Consider the following 21,912-nt stretch of genomic DNA (forward strand, 5'->3'; position numbering starts at 1 on the left):
TATATGATGTCTTAAGATTTTTTTTCTATCTACTTTTTTATATTAATTTTTTCTTACAATTTTACCAGTTTATACATATTTGAGAATTTTTTTTCTTGTCCTGATTTTTTAACATTATATTTATTTTTCTAGTGAATAAAATACTATTATTATCTTTTAAAAAAAACCCGGATTAAGCCTTTAATGTTGTAGACATATTTTGACCTTAGCTTTTAATTATTATCATTTGAGGTAAATTAGTACTAATATATTATCCATGATCTATTCTATTATAAAAAAAAACGATATAAAAAGGATTTGGAGAATAGCAAATCTTTCTTAAAACGTCCTTCATTATATATAACTGATAAAAAAATATATTTTTATCATTTTAAAATTTGAATTCAAAACTTTTTAATTTCATTTTTATTTATTTTGTATATTTAATTTATAAAAAGTAAATTAATCGAAACGTAAATATCCATCAATGTCATTGTGCGAGACCTACTCTCGTGCCATGTGGTAATAAAAGGGCCTTTCTGTTGGTAAAGTGAACAGTATAGATCTTTAAGATCAGACATCATTTTTCTAGTTAGTATCCAAACTATAGAGGATTTTTCTAAAAGATGATAGAATGATAGATAATAGAATAAGGTTATTATGGATAATCAATTGAATGTGAAAAGCTAAAATGGACGTGAAGATGGGAAAAAGTCAAAAAGATACACGTTACATTCTTTAGAACACCAAAACGTTACGCAATAAATAAAATTCGTGTATCTGATCGCAAAACTCATTCATATTCACCATCCTTGAATTGGCCACCGCTTTTGAGGATCCGGAAGCCAAGCAGACCGTTTCTTCTCCTTCTTCACCGCCACTGCCGCCTCCTTGTGGTGGGAACTGGAAGAGAAGGTTCTACTTGTGAAGGACAAAAACTTGCTTAGAATTCCCAAATTACCCTTCTTACTATGCTTCCTTTTCGGATCACTGAAATCGTGTTCCCCAATTATCCTCATTGATTGGGAGAGCCTCTCATAACCACCACATTCCAGGTTCAAAGATTCTGATGAGAGTAATATGCGTTGCGACTTCGATACCCTGAAGCTTCTGCTGCTGAAATCCATCTTCAACTTCAACTTCAGCTTAATTAAGGTTAAGCTGCGGTTGTTTTTTTTTTTCTAAGGCTAAACTAAACCAAAAAATGAAAAATAAGAGAGAACAATTAATGGGTTTTTTGTGGATGGTGACATGGTTAGTTGGGAAATTAAATGAGAATAATTGAATGGCTTTATTGCTTTACCAAGAAACCAAAAGTCAACTGTGGTGGGTATCAATTATAAAAATGAGGTTATTTATATTGTGTCTTAAAATAGTGTTTGTTTTAAAATATTGAGAGAATTAAGATTTAGCATTATGTTTGATACTTAGATATTGGATTAAAAATTTTAGTTTTTACTCCTAAAATTTTAATTTTTTCATACCTCTAAAAGTGATAATACATGGATAAAAATTTTTTGGAATGGAGATTGAAATTTTATTATTTTATTTCTAACATATTTTCGTTCAAAATTTTATATTCTAAATCTATTTTTTACCCTCAATTTCACCACACTTTTCACTCTACCACAATACTTCTACCACCAACAATAACAGTAGTGACAATAACAACAATTTCATAAATTAAATTTAACAATAATTCTAAAAACAACAATCTCATAAAAATAACAATCTCAGAATAGAAAAGAGAAGAATAGTATAATACAGAGACAACACGGCGAGCACAAAAGACAGATGCATCAGGGAATAGAGGCACAATAGCAGCAGTCTCCTCCCTCTGGTATTCACCTATGATGAACTTGAGTCCTCCACGAATGGATTCGACCTCAATTGCAAGAGAAAAACAGAGAAAAAGAGAAACAAAGGAGAACAGAGGCCAGCACTAAAAGAAAGACTAGACCTGGTAGGTTGGTAAGGAACAGCGACAACAGTGACAAGACAGATGCAGAGGTGGCAAAAGACACTAAAAACACGACCCTTAAGAGTACCTAGCGGCAACACTGAAGTGCGCTGGGCTCGAGGAAATCATCATCTATGCCGACCTTAACAGTGGTTTCGGCGGTGGGATTAACAAAAGAATTATTTTTTCATTGTTCAATTCTTCGAGCACAGTGTAAAGGAGAAAAGGAGTGCACCTTTATGAAAATTAAAATAGGAAGGGGTTAGATTTTCAATAGGCATGGCAATTTCTTCCGATGGAGTGGGTATCTGGTGAAATTTACCCGTCAGATGATGGATTTAGGAAAAATTTTTTACCTACACAGACAGGGATGGAGACCCGCAAAATAAATGAGGTGGGGACAGGGAGCAAGATCCCCACCCCGTGGAAATCCGTATAATACCCGCATATAGGAAATAACAAAAATACTCCTATATATATATATATATATATATATTAGTTACGAGAAACCCTAAGTCTTACTCTTCTTTTCTCTGTGCCGTGACTACTCACTCTTCTTCTTTCAAAATTCAGATTCTTTCCCTTTTGGCTTTTCCTTCTCGGTCTCTCTTGATTCCTCTCCTTTTCTTCGCCACTCTCCTCCATTCTTACCGCTGTCTACGTCATCGCGACCCTCATCCCCTCTCATTGCTTTCACCTCACACTCTCAAGGTCACCGCGAGAAGCTTGAAGAGTTGTCATCGACTTCGGCCGGCAGAGGCAGAAGCGTTCTTTGCCATCACCCTCTTCTTCTTTGGAAGAGGCATAATCGTTCTTCGTCATCGCCGTTTTTGTCTTCGACAGAAACATTGTTCGTCGTCGTCTTCTTCATTTGCGGCAAAGAAAGAATCGTTATTCGCCATCGCCATCTTCATCTTTGGCAGAGACAGTCCAGTCTCCATTGTCGCGTCCATCAAGATCATTTTTTGCCGTTGATCATTCTTCCTTTTAATAAATTATAACTTTTTTATATATATATATATATATATATATATATATATATATATATATATATAAAATATTTAAAAAATTAATTTTATATGTTGTCTATTTATCAATTATAATTTTTTGGGCTATGCTATGTGTACACCAAAATCAGCCACCAAAGTTAGCCACCAGTATAAAATACATGTTGGAATACAAATACATATTGAAAATAAATTAAATCACACATGTATTTATACACAAATACATTAGTGACTGATTTTAGTATACAAATAGCATTTTTGAAAATTTTTATTTATATCTTACATCAAAATTATATATAAAAAATGATTATAAAAAATACATATATGTATATATATATAATTGATCTAACTCACGAGCTAATGAGCTGAGCTTATTCAAACTCAAGTTTGGCTCATTTAATTTATGAGCTCAATTCTATGCTCAAGCTCAGGTTACCAGCTCATGAGTTCAGCTTATCGAACTATTAACGAGTCGAGCTCAGACTAACTCATGAGCTAGCTTGACTCACTTTTAGCCCTATTGGTACAGGATCCCCGTTACCCGTCGCGAAAATGGGGAGAGAATAAGGACAGATTATGGGTAGCGGAAGCGGGAGCCCTATGGAAACCCGTTGCCATCCCTAATTTTCACTTTAATTCTTAGGGATATTTAAATAATTTGAAATATTTTAGCCTCTATTTTTATTTTAAATTAAACAGGATATTGAATTATAACTCAATTTTGTACCTTTTATATCAAATACAATACTGGATTTATTTCAATCTCTCAATCTCTCAATCTCTATCTTTTAATATGAATTTCTCAATTTTAATTTCTCTTTTAAATATTACCTAAAAATATATATTAATTACAAATTAAATTTTTTTTATTAAAAATATAAAAAAATTTAAATTTTAATATATTTATTTTATACCTATTAAATAAAAAATTTAAAACATTTTCCTAATACTTGTAAATGTTTATGCTTTGATTGGTTTGGTATAGTTGAGCGTGATCTGAGTATCTGCCAACATCGTAATCCAATCCATATACTGTTTCTGACTCTTATACGCCGCGCCCTTTCCTTCTCAAATTTGAATGACCAATAATTCAATATCTTCTGTTAAAGCCAAAGCAAATATGAGAACACCAAAGTATGACATGGACCTGTTTGTTAATTAGTTTTCTCAAGTCATTAAGTTAGCAATTCTTTTCACTTTACAAACCTTTTAATTTCAAAAGATGTAGACATTAGGAGGGCCAAAAATATTTAAACCTATACGTTATATAAGCCACTTTTATAGATTCCATTATTGAACATTAATAGATGAGATATAAAACAAGTATAATAGAGATATATAAAAGAAGAGTAATTTTAAGATTATAGACAAATTAAGTTATACGCAGTAAATTTGAGTTGCAGATATTTTGTTTATGTAGAAATCTTAAAGCTAAAATTAGAGATTTATGAAGACTATACTAACAGTAAAAATTTATCGTGACTTTCAAGTTTTAATGTTAAATGAAATATTATCTAAGAAATAGAAATGACATCACTTGAACTGATGGATATCATTTCCTTCCTTCTCACTCGAAATAGGTAATTACTCGTTTCGCACCAAGATGAATTTTTATTGGGACGGATTATTGGCGGATTTTAAAATAACAATAACAATAATAAGGATAAATATCATTTTCGATCTCTAATTTTTTTTCATAAGACATATGGCATCTTAATCATTATTAAATTTCAACCCAATCCCACTTATTAATAAAATTGGACAAATCGACTCAATAATTATGGGTAGCAAAACGGGCCGAACCTATCGGATCGACCCGCTGAACTCATCGAACAAGGTGGATCTGGCCAGGATTTGGTAATCGAAAAAAAAGAAACGCCAAACTCTCATCACCAAATTTGTAGGGTTTTGATGGGCGGGACGGGTCGTCCCGCCGGGCCAAATGCTCTTATTTTATTTTATTTTTTATTAATAAAAAAGTGATTATTGTTAAAAAATTAATAATTATATAATTTTTAAATATTTTTTTTATTTTTTGTTTTTATTCTTTTTTTAGTTAATAACTTTATTTATTTTATTTTACAATTTCGTATATATGTTCAAATTATGTAACTTATTTTTTAAAATAAAGATGATTATATTGATAAATATTATTTTAAATAATTTTATTAAAATTAAAAAATAAAAAAAGATAATAAAAAAAATCATATTATAATTTTATTATTTTTTATTTGTATTCAATTTTTTAATTATTATTTTTTATTAATTTTAATGATTTTTTTTAAAAAGGTCAAACAGACTAACCCACCTACCCGTTATAAAACAGGGTGGGCTAACATTTTGAACCTAATTTTTAATTAGGAGATGAACCAGTCCATTTGTGGCGCAGATCTGCGCGGATTGAGACGAACCAGTCCTTTTTGCCACTCCAACAACTCATATAATTGATTAATAGCAGGTTGCCCATCTAACGTATAAAATATATTTTAGATGTCAATTCCAAATAATCAAAGAGACTAAAAATTTTTTCTCTACAAAAAAAATAAAAAATCCTCTTTTTTTTCTTCTTCTTTTTCTTTTCTTTCTATTCTTCTTCTTTTTTTTTGTTAGTTACTATCATTTTTATCATCATTATAATCGAATTTCATCTTCATAATTATTACCACAATACCACGGCGTGGAACCAACTTTTCTTTTTTTTTTTTTATCGTGCCATTTTTGGAAAAAAGTAGGGTCAAAAAGGTATTTATCCCAATAACAACAATAAAAATAATAACAATAACAATAATAATAACCATGATAATAATGATGATAATAATGATGATATCTGTGCTCTGTAGCAGTGTAGCGACAGCGTGGTTAGAGGCTTAGACCACGTTATCCTTGCTTCTCTCGTGAGCCACCATGCATCACACCTTGAAATCTAAATATAGAGTGTGTATATCTAAAAAATCTTAAAAAATTTTATATCCAATGTTTTTTTTAAAAAAAAAAAACTTTACTATATTAAAATTTTTAAATTTTATAAAAAATATATATCTTTTTGTTTTTTTTAATTTATTTGTATAAATAAAAATAGTAAATTTGATTAAAATAAAAATTTATGTGTTATTTTTATAAAGCTTAAGGATTTTAATATAATAAAAAAATTTAAACAAAAATGACAAAATTTTTAGAGCCTATTTGGATATATATGTTTCACACATATAAATACATGTTTCTTATTTAAATAAAAAGAAAAGGGGGCCACATATACGATATGATTTTATGCATCCAGATTGTACTCGTTTAATACCTCTATGTACATATTTTATTTTATCATTTACTGAGTTTTACAAGTTTGTTTTATTAGATTTACTCGTGTTCAAAATTATATTACTTGAAAACTCAGATAAAAAAAAAAAACATTTTTATTATAACTAGATCACCTTCCTAGTTTCAATTATATTTAATCGTTAAAAATGAGATGCATATTATATTATGTAATTTTTTTATGTTTTACGATTCCAATATTTCATTTAGTATATATTGAATTTTATTAAGTAGACAATAATTTTTGGAAATAATGTGAATAACAGGATTTTAAAATTGGCCTAATAAAATAAAAATACACTACATTTTTAAATTATTCACCTAAATCTTAATATTAGGATAATCATCTATATACCTAGTGAACATTTAATATATCTATTATTCACATTGTTTAATATTTTTATTACTACTTATATTTTTCCATATTATAATTGTTCACTTCATCTTCTAATATAATAAATCAAGTACTAATTTGTTACCAATTGAAATTTCATTTAAAACTCAGATAATAATAAATTGTTACGTATATAAAATAAAATTTAAACTCTTGGATGCTTATTTAAGCTTACCAATGAAGTAACTAGTTTTTTATCTTTACTCCGCATATATCGTTTTCATAAAGTTATACTAATTAATCATACTGGACCCAGTATCTGTTAATGGAGTTTGGAGTATTCATTTGCATTTAACAACCGTTGCTCTTCCTCGTCACTGATCTTGTACCGAATTACCGAAACGTCCCCTTCTTCTTGTTCTAACATATGATAATTTTGCATGATGAATAACATTAACAAGAGCTAAAAACTTATAAACAATTGCAATTTCTCTCTTCTTTTCTCATCACTTTGTATAACTCCAGGTAAGTAACTCTTCACTTGAATCTCTTTTTTTATAGAGTGACTCTTTCAATATCAATAATAATCTTAATCTCTTTTGAGCGTGTAGTTTCCAATTTTTTTTTATTTTCTAAAAGATATTTTGAAAAATTCATATGGTTCAGTTCTGGAATAATTTGCAATCAGCATGTTCCTTTTAAGGAAGAAAAGCCAGAATGAGCTGAAGAATGATTCCCCTTATCAAGATGCAAAGGTGAAGCTTTCTATATATAATATTTCTCTTTCATATTTATGCTTGTTCATTATCATAACTATGTACCATGATTCGTCATGTTTTTGAGTTTGGGTTAGAAATGTTAGTAGAAAGAAAATATTATGTTGAGAATAAGGAAGAAGTAAAAGTGAAACAGGTTAATGAACTGAAGGCTTTTATTGGAACCCTGGCCCTAAGTGAGCGTAGTTTAAAGTACTGCACAGATGGATGCCTAAGAAGATACCTTGAAGCTCGGAACTGGGATCTCCATAAATCCAAGAAAATGCTTCTTGACTCGCTCAACTGGAGGTCCTCTTTTAAGCCCGAGGAAATTCGCTGGGTAACTTTCTTCCCAACATTATACTATTTTATACATCATACATTCAGATCAGATAAGTAGCGTTTTGTTTTTAGAAACTAGGACTGAAATTGGGGACAAAAACTCAATATTATGTTTAATAAAATTTCAATGTCAAAATTTAAAATTTCAGGCTTTTCAATATCTCCAAAAAGTGGGGATACAATGAACTAAAATTTTTTTTGACATAAATTGAAATTCTAAAGTAGCGTTTGGTGGAGAGACAGAGATGGAAAGATTGAGACAGAGAGAAAGAGACTAAGAGACAGAGATTGAAATAAATCTCAATATTTTGTTTGATGTAAAGTGGGAGACAGAAATTAAAACAAGAATGAAACTCTAATTTAATTTGTACAAAGGATAAAATTGGAATTAATTAATATTTTAGGTATAAAATGAGAATATTTTAAGTATAAAATGTTATTAAAGTTTTAGTCTTAATCTCTAAAAAATTTAGTCCTTTGTATCTTTACTTTTTAGAGGTACTGAAATACTGAAATTTTAGAGACAAAGACAGAAATTTTAGTACCAGTCTCTGAACCAACAAAAAGGATACTGAGTCTCAGTCTCTCAGTTTCTATCACAATACCTCAAAACAAACGCTACCTAATAACATTGATTCTCAAAAATACTTTTATTTAACTTTTCAAATTTTAAATATACTCTTCAATCTCTATATTTATCTTAAATTAAATATAATACTGAGACATATTCTATCTAATATATTTTATATACAATACAGAAACTTAATTAAGTCTCCGTTTTTAATCTCAGTCTCTCTATGATAACGGATTCAAGCCGTAGAATTATCATGTTAGGTGTCTATGCTACACTTTTTGAGACCATTTTTGGACCCTATATTGTCCTTGATAGCATGCATATAGCTAATATTAATAATTTGTGTTTGCGAATTGCAATTGAACTATTTGCTACAATCAGAGTGATGTAGCACATGAAGGTGAGACAGGGAAAGTCTTCAGAGCAAACCTTCATGACCGAGCTGGAAGAACTGTCCTTATAATGAAGCCAGGGATGCATAAGGTCAACATTTTAATCCACTCTGACTAAGCTACCTAAGTCTATATATAATAACTCAAGTAACTTTCCTTCTAGTTTTTAATAGATTGTTAACTTGGCAATTATATTATCAGAACACGACAACCCCGGAAGATGGCACCAAGTATTTTGTTTACCTAATGGAAAATACCGTTCTTAATCTTCCTGAAGGACAAGAAAAGATGACATGGTTGCTAGACTTTGATGGATTTTCACTGAGAACTAATATCCCTATCAAAACATCGCGTGATATTATTTACATTTTACAAAACCACTATCCAGAAAGGCTTGGTGTTGTTATTTTTTACAATCCACCAAGAATCTTTGAGGCCTTCTTCAAGGTTTGTTCCTCCCCCTCCCTTATAGTATTTTGTTTTTCTCATGCATCTTTAAGCTTTGCTATTTCTTCTTGTTTTGAGATTAAAGAAACAACACTGCCATGATAGAGACATGTCCTAATATCGTAAATGTTTTAGAACAATTGCGAATTCTATTTTGCACTAAATGGTTTTGAATGATGAGGTTTTAGCAGTGCCTGTTACTCTTACTACTTTGATTCTGATAGGCTGTGAGATACTTCATAGACCCCAAGACAGCACAGAAGTTGAATTTTGTATATCCTAATGATAAGGACAGTGTGGAGCTCATGAACTCGCTCTTCGACGTAGAAAATCTTCCTAGTGAATATGGGGGAAAAGCTTCTCTAAGATATGATCATGAAGAGTTCTCAAGATTGATGCTTGAGGACGATGTTAAAACTGCCCAGTTTTGGGGCCTTCATGAGAAGCCACACCACACTAATAATGGTCAATCTGGGGGAGATGTTGCATCATAATTCATAATCACAATGATGATATATTTGTATTCTAAGGAAAATTTAGACGCAAGCTTGGAATTTGGAAATAATCACAAAACTCTAGTCTATTTTGTGAACATCAATTGCAATGTAGTTGCACACCTGAGTTAGTGAAAGACAAAGTAGAAATATATAACACTAGTTGTATTTGTTCTTACCAGAATAAAGTCATGGTGTGAATCATAATATGGATTATGGAAGCCGGGTCAACCTTAACATAATTATGCATAATCAGGTACCAAAACTTTACACCTCGATGTCTAACTTCACTTACAAAGCATATACATATACATATATGAAATCAAAGGGCTAAAGCACAATCAAACACAATTTAGGTTTGGCAAGAGGAGGGGTGATATTGATGATACATACATGAAAATGAAACCAAAGAGCTAAAGCTTCATGAGGACTATCTATGCATTACTGTCACATTTAGTTTCTCACAGTTACAGTTCGTTGGAAGCGAGGCACTCCTCGACGAGCTCGCGCAGGTTGGGATTCTCCAATGCAGCAGCAACTCTCTCTTTATCATTTAACTGCTTATTCACTGCAACAACAGAAAATTGGTAGAATCCAAAACTTGTGTTATGATGAGGATTGAGCATAGTTTTTAACAGAGAGAACATGGAACATAAAGTATTCATATTCAAATTCAGGGTGTAGTAGTAACCACAGAATCCTCATGCTAAACGCTGAAAAACAAAGGGAAATGGTCGCTTCACCTGATACCTCATCAGCATGAGATCCTGGAGACACTTTGATATCTACCTGCAAAAAGAAATTTCAGAGAGTCATATGCTACATGCCATTAACAAAATAATCAAGAGAATAAAGGTTACATTCTCAATGCATAGAAATGAACTTTTATAACTTTATAATGATAAAAAAATTTATTAGTTATATTAATTCCTACTATTGCTGCAGAGAAAATTATGAGCATCTGTTAATTAGTACTTACTAGTTCGCAATTGCTTGAATTAGTACAAAAAAAAAATGTATAGTACATGGAAATGCTATTTTGACATAACATCAATTATGTTACTCCAACACGGTCCACAAGTATTTTTCATTGTCCGACACACAACAAATTAGCATAACAAATTATTATTATTATTATTATTATTATTATTATTATTATTATTATTAGATTTAATTTCTTTTAATGAGAAAATAAAATAGGAGGCAATTAATTGAGAGTGGGAAAAAAGCAGGAGGTGCCATGTGGCAGACAAAGCAGAAGAGAAGGAAGGGGAACATGGTAACATACCTTATAATGAGGAGGGAAGAAGTGCTTCAGTTTCACTCTCAGACAAAGACCAATCACCGTCGCCATGCTGCAGTGCTGCACGGTCGGCGTAAATGTTATCCTAAACAATCAAATTACAAATATGAATTCAGGATCCATCAATTCCATAAATAAATAAATAAATAAATAAATAAATTCAAAGATGAAAATAATCTATAAATTAAAAGTTAAAGCTCACAAAATCCGGCCAAGCTTGTCATCGACAGTAATAGATTCCTCGGAAAGAACACTTAGCTGCTCCAACGAATAAGGATGTTCGGGATCCCTAATATCCCTCACGAAATTTGTCGAATCTTAGTTAAGGATCCGCAAAAACGTTATTCATCTTTTGAATTCAATTAATTAAATTCCATCGTAACAAAAACACGAAAATAAAAAAGATATATAGCTGCAATAAATTAGAGTTTGATATGTTATTTTTCTAAATAGTACCAAATTAAAGAGAAAAAATTAAGAAGAAGAAGGAGGAGGAAAAGAGGATATCATAAATATCGAGAGGATCAACAGCGTCATCAGTGGGATGGAGATCTTCGGAGCGAGAGATCCTCTCCTTCTTTTCGTGAACAACAGGGTTTGCATTTATCAGACCCAACGTCATCTTCAAGTTCTTCTTCTTCTTCAAAACTCACCGGGCTTTCTGTTCTCTTTCTGCAATTCCAGTTCCGCTAATCAACCAATTTACTCAAATGAATGAAATGAAATTGATCTCATATATTATATTATATTATTGATATTATTATTAAACACTCCCTACTTTACTTTACCTGTTACCTTCAATTTCCACTTCCTCTACTTATATCAATAGTTCAATACTACTGTTTACTACTTTATATTCCGTTGACAGGTATCTACACAAGTTTCATTTCACTATAATAATCAATTAAAAGGTATTTTTGTAAAACAAAAATAAGTAAATAAATAAATAAATATATTTTATTTTATTTTATTCTATTATAAACTATTCTAGTTTTTTTTTTTTTTTGGAAAAAATTCTCAATGACTAAACAACACATACTGAGACAGAAATGTTTTTTACGAGGGTATAAAATGATGTGAACTTAAATTTTTTTGGCATAAAATTGTATATAATCATTATTATTCCCCTCTCTTACTAACTAGTCCGGAACTGTATGATGCACGGGGCCAATTTTTTTTTCTAATGATTCAATTGAATGTATATTAAAAAGTTTATTGATATTTATATATTTTAAATATTATATATGTCAAGTATGATAAATTGTTACGACTCTTTACTCTTGATAAGAGAGCACAGTCATCCATGTCACCATCTGTGAAAATCAGTTTCTACACACACACAAAATGAAGAGGGGGTGAAGAAGTAAGTTCTACATATGATAATTAATAACTGACCCTGACTTCCATTGATGATTATTACAACACATATTATTAATGGAAATCATCTCCATTGAAATTTGATAGAATATGATATGATATGATGTAGGATAGAGTACAACTTACCATATTATTGTTTTGATAAGTCTGAACTTATATTAACGTGGCAAAACATTCATTGGAGCACTGGTAGGTCATGTTATCTTCTAAATTAAAAAAACGATATCATGCTTGTTCATATTCAACCATGCATGAGGAATTTTCTTTGCTTTGAATTTATGTGTTTTATATGTGATTAATACAATCTAAACATCAAGGTCCCGTAGCTCAGTTGGTTAGAGCGTTGGTCTTATGAGCCGAAGGTCGCGGGTTCGAGCCCCGCCGGGACCATTTTTAACTTTGCGACGAGGTTACTAAATTAACCCAAAACTACATCACAAAGAGCTCGAATCTAACACATTAATATCCTTAAAACACTTGCCAAATTATTTTATTAGATTACTTTTTGTTTTTAATTTTGAAGAATATTTTGTATCGTAATAAGCAAATAAGATCAAAATTAAGGCCAGAATACCTTATCATAATTTTTTTACTCACTTTTACATAATAACCTAGATAACATCAAAGCTATACAACTGAAACAGGTGTTCATCAATGGATGTTGCACAAAATTATTTATAATACAGGATATATATTCTACGTGAAAGGGAAAAAAAGAATTGAGATAGATCTTGTTTTTCATAATTTTTTTACCCACTTTTACAGGATATCATCATAGTTATAAAACTTAAACAGTTGTTCATCAATGGATGTTGCACAAAACTATTTATAATAATAAAGGATATATAGTCTACGTGAAAGGGAAGAAAGAAAAGAATTGAGGTAGATCTTGTTTTTTCTCTTTATCCTCCGTTGAGCAAAAATGAATATTTTCATATACATAATTCTCTTCTTATAAAAAACAATATTCTCCTTGTTAATAATGACCTGCATTATTGTTGTTCTTTTTTTCCGAAAACAAATGAAGGTGGTGAAGTAGTTGCTCTTTAATTTAAGCCATTAGAAATTTAGAATAGTTTAATAATGTGTGGCTCTGGTGCATCTCTTTGCACTATAAATAGAGCTTAACAAAGCTCTTTCTATACCAATTCAAACACAAAACACAAAGTAAGTAACCAAGCATCGTTTTCTTAGCTTCGTATGCGGTTTGTTTTTGAGTGAGTTTTTTTTTTTTTTTTTATCACAGTGAGCGTAAGATTATAAAAAAATGTGTGATAAAATTTTAAGTGGTATGAGCAATATACACTAAAATTTGATAATACCCTCTAAGTATTCATTAGGTACTATAAATTATAGTATAAAAATATCTAACTGTAATACATTATATTATAACTATCTTTAAATATAGTAGATATTTTTTGGAATATTAGTCTGAAATTTTTTATCCTGTTTATTTTGGAGATTTTTTAAAATTAAATTCTCTTTTTTTTATCTCATCATTTTTCACATAAATTATTTGGCTTACTTTTGTTTCGACTCTATCTTATTCTTAACACTCTTAAAAAAATAATTTTATTCAACAGAAATAAAATTATTTAGGATAAACTATTAATTCTACCCATGAATTATCAATACGCTAACAAAAATAACTTTTCTTTTTTATTAACGGTAAAATGTCTTCAAATATTTAAAAATATTATAAAATATCTAACCGTAGAAAAAAACCTTATTCATTAACGGAATTAGCAAACGAAATACAAGGGTGACTTCTGTAATTGATGATGTCGCATCGTTTAAAATTTAAGGTTTCAATTTCTGAATTAAAATCCTAATTTTTCAAATTAAATCCTTCATCTTCCAAATTTCTTCTCCTATTTTTATTTCCAGATTTGTATCTCCTTTCTTCCTCATTTAACATTTTTTAGTCTTTCTCTCCACATTTCTTGTTGGTGCGGAAACAATGATAAGTGATAACAGATCTGTAGAGTTAAGAACACAATTAACTTAATTGATGATGACAAACATGATTTATTGGGTTAAACATTCAATTAGTTTTTATTACATTTAATTAAGTATTGCAGGCCAAAATTAAAGTAACAGCAGTCCAAAGAGATGGAAACAAGAAATGCTGGTGGGCTTTCTAACTCTCAAAGCCCAAAGAAATGAAACAAAAAATTAATTGGATTTAATGGAGAGTCAAACCCAAGTTAATCCATTCAAATTGAAGCCAACCAAAGTCAACGTCCACAAGGTTCTCCTCAGTCAAACTCATGAAAAAAGAGAGAAAGCTTCTTCTTGGTTCATTCACCAAAGAAGAAAGAAAGAAAAAGGTAAATCACAAAAGCAAATGTCTAATCGCCCTAATCAAATCAAGTTAAGCTAAGCTAGAAGATAAAGGTGATTTATTTCTATTTGTATGCAATTTATTTTTTTCACTTCTTCTTCAAAGTCCTGCAACGACAATTTGGGATATATGGAGAAAGTGATTTCTGATAATCACTGCTCTGAATCAAAGGCTCAAATTGTTTCTTGGGGACAAAGCACTAACTCAAAGGTTTGGATTTGGGTTTACCATTGAACAACCTTTTTTTCTACTGCTCTGGGTCTTCGGTCAAGCAAAAAGAACCAGTTTTGAAATCTCTAATTTGGGGTTAAATGAAGAGAGTGAAATGATAAGCTAAGGAGCTCAGAGTTCAAAGAGTTGACTTAAGGAAAATCTAAACCGTGAATCTGCACAAGGTACAAAAAGAAAATTGCTTTCCTATTTTGAGCAAGGAGAGAGAATCCAAATTGAGAAGTAGAGTGAAATTCTCACTATTGAGTTGAAGTCTTGAAAACATTGCACCTACACTAAAAGGAGCACTCCGCCAAGATGAAGAATGAAGTCTTGACTTCTGTTGTTGGATTCAGTTCATAGTGTTTAAGTTGTTATTCATCATCTCCTTCATGTTTTATAGTTTTGTATTTCAGTTTCAATGTATATCTTTCTGTATTGTCTTTGAGAGGTAAAAGGATGAGAGAAAAACATTGAGAAAAAAGCTAAGAGTGAAAAAGGTTGAGTGAAATACTTGAGAGAAAAGCCAAGAGTGGATTCTAATTTACTTTGGTTGTAATTTTCTGTCTTCTGTCAAGTACCTGTGAGGTACTCCTTACTAGTTGGGTAAACACTTAGTGTAAAGAGTTTAGGTATTAGCATAACCAAGTCAAGTTTAGGAAGAAACTTGTGAATCCATATAGGATTATGTGAATCCTAGGAAATTGGTGTATGTAATACTTTGACTATAGTGAAAATTTCACCACTGTTGTGACGGAGACTGGATGTAGGTTGCATTGCATAACCAGGATACATGACTGTGCCAATTTCTTCCTTTCTCTCACTGTTCTGTTTTCTGATATTTATGAGACAAAATAAAATTGTCTCTTAAATTTTTCGCTACACAGTTTTAACAGAAATCAAGTTTAAGTTGGGTAATAGAGGATTAGTTTATTAAAGTAAAAGAAAGCTATAGATTCAACTCCTCCTTCTCTAAGCCTTTTGTAACCTTCAAGATCTATTGCAAAACAATAAAAAAACACTCTCTTCGCATGAGATTCCTCACAAAAAAGAGGGCATAATCTTCGTTTAACAAGACTACTAACAACAAAATAGTAACAAGAACCCGTAAATTTAAAAATGAGCAATGCTAGGAGGCCAGCAATTTTTGTGATTGTTAGCCATCAACTAGCCATCAATGATAATTTGATGGTGTGAGATTGGTGTGAAATTTCATCCAATGGCTCACCTTCCTCTGCTGGTTACATGCTGGCCAAAATTCAATAAAACTGCTGGCCCTAGACTTTTCCTTTAAAAATACGATGGAGTTGGGGAGTGGAGAGGGAATGTATATGAGCAAAGAAGAGAGAGAGAGTTGTTGGCAAAAAAAAGATTTTAGACGTAACAGATGCTACATTAGTATTTTTGTGTTGTCACATAAGTTAATTCCATTAAAAGATTGAAGTTTTTTTATGCTCAGATATTTTTATAACATTTTTAAATATTTAAAATATATTTTTGTCGTTAATAAAAGTAAGTCATTTTTGTCAATGTTCGAATAATTTAAAAATAGAATTGGCAATTTATCCAATTATTTGAGTGATGAAAAACTTTCATTTGAATTTAACATAATTACTTACTTAAAGATTTGAACTCAATATCTATGGCCGAATGAACAAATATTCTTTATCAATTAAGCTACTTGTTTGTTGAAAAACTTAAGTTATGTTTGTGTAAAATAGATTAAAAGTTTGAAAGAAAAATGATAGGAAATGTATAGATAAAAAATAAATAAAAAATAATTAGAACAATAAATTTATATTACAAAAGTGCTACAATACTTCAATATAGATTAGACTAAACCAGTTAGTATTTCGTTAACTGTTTACTTTAAGCTATTCTCAAAGAATTGTCCAAAAACTAAGAAAGGACATGGAACATATGTCTCACATACCGTCTTCTAATGTTGTTAACAATTTCATGTATGTTATGATGTGCATGATGCGTGAGCATCTTATCTATCTTTTTCTAGTGAATTTGTACTTAAATTGTTGAGTTTAGTTAAGAATTAATTATATTTTAGTCACTATAGATGCTATTTTGAGTCTTGGGCAATTTTATCTATTTCAAGTAGCATTCGGCGGAATTTGACAGAATTTCTGCAGTACAAGAATCAAAGGAGATAGCTGCGAAGAGCGACACGCACGCGTGCCTGACATGTGCGCGTGATCTGGAAGTCTCCACGGCAATGCGTACGCGTGACTGACGCGTACGTGTGATTTGAAGATTTGCTCAGCGACGCGTTCGCATGACCGACGCGTCCGCGTGACTTGCGAAGAAGCCCAGCGACGCGTACGCGTGACGTGCGCGATTTGCAGAAATTACAGAAATCACTGACGTGTATTTTGGGCCGCATTTTGACTCAATTTTTAGCCCAGAAAATACAGATTAGAAGCTGCAGAATGGACAATTCAGGTGGTCCCCACCCATCAGCGGAAGACTTGTTAATTAATTTGAATTTAAATTCAAACCTTATCTTTTAGGAAAAGATATTATTTTTCAGATAATTAGATAATAATTTATTAGGATTAGATATAAATAAGAACTCTGTATATTTAGACGGGGGACATACATGTTGTTACGAGAACCCTTATTTTTTCTCTGAACTATGAGCAACTAATCCTCCATTGTTAAGGTTAGGAGCTCTGTCTATTTTCATGGATTGATTCGTTTGAGCTTTTTAATTTAATTCATGTCTTGATTTATATTTCAATAATTGTTTTCGTTCTTTATTCTATGAACATTGGGTGGAACGGAAGTATGACCCATGTTCTAATTGAGTTCTCGTAAAACTTGGAAAAGCTCTTTACTTGAACAACAGCTTGAAAACATATTATACTAGATTTTTAATTGTTTGTATTTAAAGGGATACGTGACATATAATCCCCTTATTTGTAGATAATTAGGATTCTTTTGGCATATAAATTAGAAATTGATCATCACCCTCTAATTGGAATTAATTGACCAAGGAATTGGCAATTAATGAATTTTAGAGGAGACTAGGAAGGTCTAAGGAATTAGGGTCTAGTCACATATAGTTTGCCATGAAATTAAATCTTGCATGATTAAATTAATTAATAATAAAAGTTAATCCGAAAATTAGATAACTCTGAAACCTTAACTACTTTCTCAAGTATTTTATTCCCAACTCATTGCTGCTTACTTTCTGAAATTTTTAAAGTACTGTTTAATGCTCTTAGAATATCTCAAAACCATTTTCTGCTTGCCTAACTAATCCTATCAAACGCTATTGTTGCTTGATCCATCAATTCTCGTGGGATCGACCGTTACTCACGTAAGGTATTACTTGGTACAACCCGATGCACTTGCCGGTTAGTAGTATGGGTTATAAAATACCGCACCAAGTTTTTGGCGCCGTTACCGGGGATTGATAGTGATTAACAACTCTCAGTTGTTTGATTGCTTAGATTAGGCATTTTAATTTTAATTTTATAAAAATCTATTTTTTTAAAAAAAAATATTTCAAAAAAAAAGTATTTCGAATTTTTTTTAAATAAATAGCACCAATATTTTTCTTAATTTCTGAAATTAAGTTTGGTGTTGACTATTTATTATTTTTCTTCTATTTATTTTATTCAATATTTTTATCTCTTTATACAGGTTACCTCACTGGGAATTCTCTGCACTCTGACGTAGAGATTCTCATTCTTTCTTGTTTTCTATTTGTTTATGCGTAGGAACAGAGACAAAGAACATCTATTAGGCTTTGATCCTGAACCTGAAAGGACTTTCAGGTGGCGTTTACAACAAGCAAGACTTTACAAAACTGCAGAATCCACTATGGATCCGACTAATACTGAGAATGCCAATGCGGCAAACCCGAATGGGAATGAGCAACAAAGGAGAGTGCTTGGCTCTTACTCTTCTCCTACTGCAGATCTTTATGGAAAAAGCATCGTGGTGCCTCCTATTGCTGCAAACAACTTTGAGTTGAAGCCTCAACTGGTCACTCTGGTGCAACAAAACTGCCAGTATCATGGTCTTTCCCATGAAGACCCAAATCAGTTTATTTCTAGTTTTCTGCAAAATTTGTGATACTGTAAAAACAAATAGAGTAAACCTAGATGTGTACAAACTCATGCTCTTCCCGTTTGCTCTGAGGGATGGAGCAAAGCTATGGCTGGATTCCCAATCCAATGAGAGTTTGGATACTTGGAACAAGGTGGTTACTGAGTTTCTCACAAAATTTTTCCCACCAAAGAAGCTGACTAAGCTTAGGATGGAGGTTCAGACTTTCAGACAGAAAGATGGTGAGACTCTGTATGAAGCTTGGGAGAGATACAAGCTACTGACTAGGCAATGCTTTCCGGACATGTTCTCCAAATGGACTCAACTAGACATCTTTTATGAAGGCTTGTGTGAAATGTCCAAGATGTACTTAGACAATTCTGCAGGAAGTTCATTGCACAAGAAGAAGACACTGGAGGAGACTATTGAGCTTATTGAATTGGTTGCTAGCAACCAATATCTATACTCATCTAACAGGAATTCTGTGAACTCTGAGGCTCCTCAGAAGAAGGGTGTCATGAAAGTGGAAGCTCTTAATGCTATTCTTGCTCAGAATAAACTTATGTCTCAGCAAATAAATCTACTCACTCAACACATGGGTGGCATGCAAGTCTCAGCCATCAACACCCAAAATCCACCTCAAGAGATCTCTTATGACATGGCAGGATATTTAGTGTATAATAACAACTATGATTATGCTCAATCCTCTTCTGAACAGGTTAATTACATAGGGAGCGGTTCTAGAAATCCCAATAATGACCCCTATTCTCAGACATACAATCAAGGATGGAGAAATCACCCAAATTTTGGGTGGAGGAACCAATCCCAGAGACCTCAGAATTTCAACAATAACTTTCAGGGCAGTTTTCAACAGAACAGTTACAATAACCGCCAATCTCAGCCTCAGCAGGCTAACTCAAAATCCAAGAAAGATTCTAATTGGGAGATGATGAGTGGTGCGCGAAATTGTGAACACTACAACTTCACACAACTAACCAGCAAGTGCACTACCTCCCATCCGCGCAGTGAAAGCTAATGCACGCACTCTCACAGTACTGCCAATCACCGGTTGGTTCCCTCCCCTACGGAAAGAATCTTTTGCGTCTGTCACTAACGCCCAGTAGGTTACAGGTTTGAAGCACGTCACAGTCATTCAATCATTGACCTACTCAGAATACCACAGACAAGGTTAGACCTTCCAGATTCTCTTGAATGCTGCCGTCAGTTCTTGCCTATACCACGAAGACTCTGATCTCACGGAATGGTTGGCTCGTTTGTCAGGCGAGCACTCGGTTGTCAGGCGATCAACCATGCATCGTGCATCAGGAATCCAAGAGATATTCACTCCTCAGATGCTTGTAGACAGAATTGTCAGTCACCTTGTTCATGGGTGAGAATGGTGATGGGCAATCATCACCTTCATCATGTTGAAGAACAAGTGATATCTTGGTAAAAGAACAAGTGGAATTGAATGGAAGAACAATAGTAATTGCATTAATCTCGAGGTACAGCAGAGCTCACACCTTAATCTATGGTGCGTAGAAACTCCACCGTTGAAAATACATAAGAACAAGGTCTAGGCATGGCCGAATGGCCAGCCTCCAAAGGTCTAAGATAGCATCAAAACAAAGATAGCTACCAAAAGTGATCATTGGTTTCGGCCCCAGAGAGGGAACCAGAAGAACCAAGATGAAAATACAATAGTAAAAGGTCCTATTTATAAGAAACTAGTAGCCTAGGGTGTACAGAGATGAGTAAATGACATAAAAATCCGCTTCCGGGCCCACTTGGTGTGTGCTTGGGCTGAGCAATGAAGCATTTTTCGTGTAGAGACTCTTCTTGGCGTTTAACTCCCGTTTTGGTGCCAGTTTGGGCGTTTAACTCCCATTCTTGTGCCAGTTTGGGCGTTTAACGCTGGGAATTCTGAGGGTGACTTTGAACGCCGGTTTGGGCCATCAAATCTTGGGCAAAGTATGGACTATTATATATTGCTGGAAAGCCCAGGATGTCTACTTTCCAACACCGTTGAGAGCGCGCAATTGGGCTTCTGTAGCTCCAGAAAATCCACTTCGAGTGCAGGGAGGTCAGAATCCAACAGCATCTGCAGTCCTTTTGAGTCTCTGGATCAGATTTTTGCTCAGGTCCCTCAATTTCAGCCAGAAAATACCTGAAATCACAGAAAAACACACAAACTCATAGTAAAGTCCAGAAAAGTGAATTTTAACTAAAAACTAATAAAAATATACTAAAAACTAACTAGATCATACTAAAAATATACTAAAAACAATGCCAAAAAGTGTATAAATTATCCGCTCATCACAACACCAAACTTAAATTGTTGCTTGTCCTCAAGCAACTGAAAATCAAATAAGATAAAAAGAAGAGAATATGCAATGAACTCCAAAAACATCTGTGAAGATCAGTATTAATTAGATGAGCGGGGCTTTTATCTTTTGTCTCTGAATAGTTTTGGCATCTCACTCATCCCTTGTAATTCAGAATGATTGGCTTCTTTAGGAACTTAGAATCCAGATAGTGTTATTGATTCTCCTAGTTAAGTATGATGATTCTTGAACACAGCTACTTATTGAGTCTTGGCCGTGGCCCAAAGCACTCTGTCTTCCAGTATTACCACCGGATACATACATGCCACAGACACATAATTGGGTGAACCTTTTCAGATTGTGACTCAGCTTTGCTAAAGTCCCCAATTAGAGGTGTCCAGGGTTCTTAAGCACACTCTTATTTGCCTTGGATCACAACTTTATTTCTTTCTTTTTCTTTCTTTTTCCTTTTTTTTTCTTTTCGGTTTTTTTTTTTTCCGTTTGCTTCCTGCTTTCTCTCTTTTTTTTTTTTGTATTCACTGCTTTTTCTTGCTTCAAGAATCATTTTTAATGATTTTTCAGATCCTCAGTAACATGTCTCCTTTTTCATCATTCTTTCAAGAGCCAACATTCATGAACCACAAGTTCAAAAGACATATGCACTGTTCAAGCATACATTCAGAGAACAAA

At 32.4% G+C, this 21,912-nt stretch overlaps 2 protein-coding genes and 1 non-coding gene across 3 annotated transcripts; 2 read left to right on the top strand and 1 right to left on the bottom strand.

The window, feature by feature from the left end:
• Positions 1 to 6,909: 6,909 nt before the first annotated feature.
• Positions 6,910 to 9,766, top strand: LOC130982796 (uncharacterized). The gene is made up of 6 exons (XM_057906891.1): positions 6,910 to 7,117; positions 7,259 to 7,347; positions 7,505 to 7,687; positions 8,645 to 8,746; positions 8,857 to 9,102; positions 9,327 to 9,766. Exons 2-6 carry the CDS (start codon positions 7,282 to 7,284, stop codon positions 9,594 to 9,596), a joined length of 867 nt encoding a protein of 288 aa, XP_057762874.1. The 5' UTR covers positions 6,910 to 7,117; positions 7,259 to 7,281; the 3' UTR covers positions 9,597 to 9,766.
• A 57-nt stretch (positions 9,767 to 9,823) lies between these two features.
• LOC130982797 (protein AE7-like 1) lies at positions 9,824 to 11,750 on the bottom strand. Its single transcript, XM_057906892.1, has 6 exons — positions 11,688 to 11,750; positions 11,405 to 11,571; positions 11,102 to 11,205; positions 10,885 to 10,984; positions 10,340 to 10,385; positions 9,824 to 10,164 (listed from the first exon to the last, which is right to left on the bottom strand). Exons 2-6 carry the CDS (start codon positions 11,519 to 11,521, stop codon positions 10,064 to 10,066), a joined length of 468 nt encoding a protein of 155 aa, XP_057762875.1. The 5' UTR covers positions 11,522 to 11,571; positions 11,688 to 11,750; the 3' UTR covers positions 9,824 to 10,063.
• An 842-nt stretch (positions 11,751 to 12,592) lies between these two features.
• TRNAI-UAU (transfer RNA isoleucine (anticodon UAU)) lies at positions 12,593 to 12,666 on the top strand. The gene has a single exon. It is a non-coding gene; the product is annotated as a tRNA-Ile (tRNA).
• The last annotated feature ends 9,246 nt before the right edge of the window (positions 12,667 to 21,912 follow it).

This window comes from Arachis stenosperma, chromosome 5 (genome assembly GCF_014773155.1).
Source record: "Arachis stenosperma cultivar V10309 chromosome 5, arast.V10309.gnm1.PFL2, whole genome shotgun sequence".
Taxonomy (NCBI): domain Eukaryota; kingdom Viridiplantae; phylum Streptophyta; class Magnoliopsida; order Fabales; family Fabaceae; genus Arachis; species Arachis stenosperma.

Excerpts from the sequence above, each read along its gene's own strand:
- LOC130982796 (XM_057906891.1), top strand. The coding sequence starts at position 7,282 with ATGTTCCTTTTAAGGAAGAAAAGCCAGAATGAGCTGAAGAATGATTCC. Across the intron at positions 8,747-8,856 it reads TGAAGCCAGGGATGCATAAG|AACACGACAACCCCGGAAGA; the intron begins GTCAACATTTTA and ends TTATATTATCAG. Across the intron at positions 9,103-9,326 it reads TCTTTGAGGCCTTCTTCAAG|GCTGTGAGATACTTCATAGA; the intron begins GTTTGTTCCTCC and ends TGATTCTGATAG.
- LOC130982797 (XM_057906892.1), bottom strand. The coding sequence starts at position 11,521 with ATGACGTTGGGTCTGATAAATGCAAACCCTGTTGTTCACGAAAAGAAG. Across the intron at positions 11,206-11,404 it reads ATCCTCTCGATATTTATGAT|TTCGTGAGGGATATTAGGGA; the intron begins ATCCTCTTTTCC and ends GATTCGACAAAT. Across the intron at positions 10,165-10,339 it reads TCATGCTGATGAGGTATCAG|TGAATAAGCAGTTAAATGAT; the intron begins GTGAAGCGACCA and ends CTGTTGTTGCAG.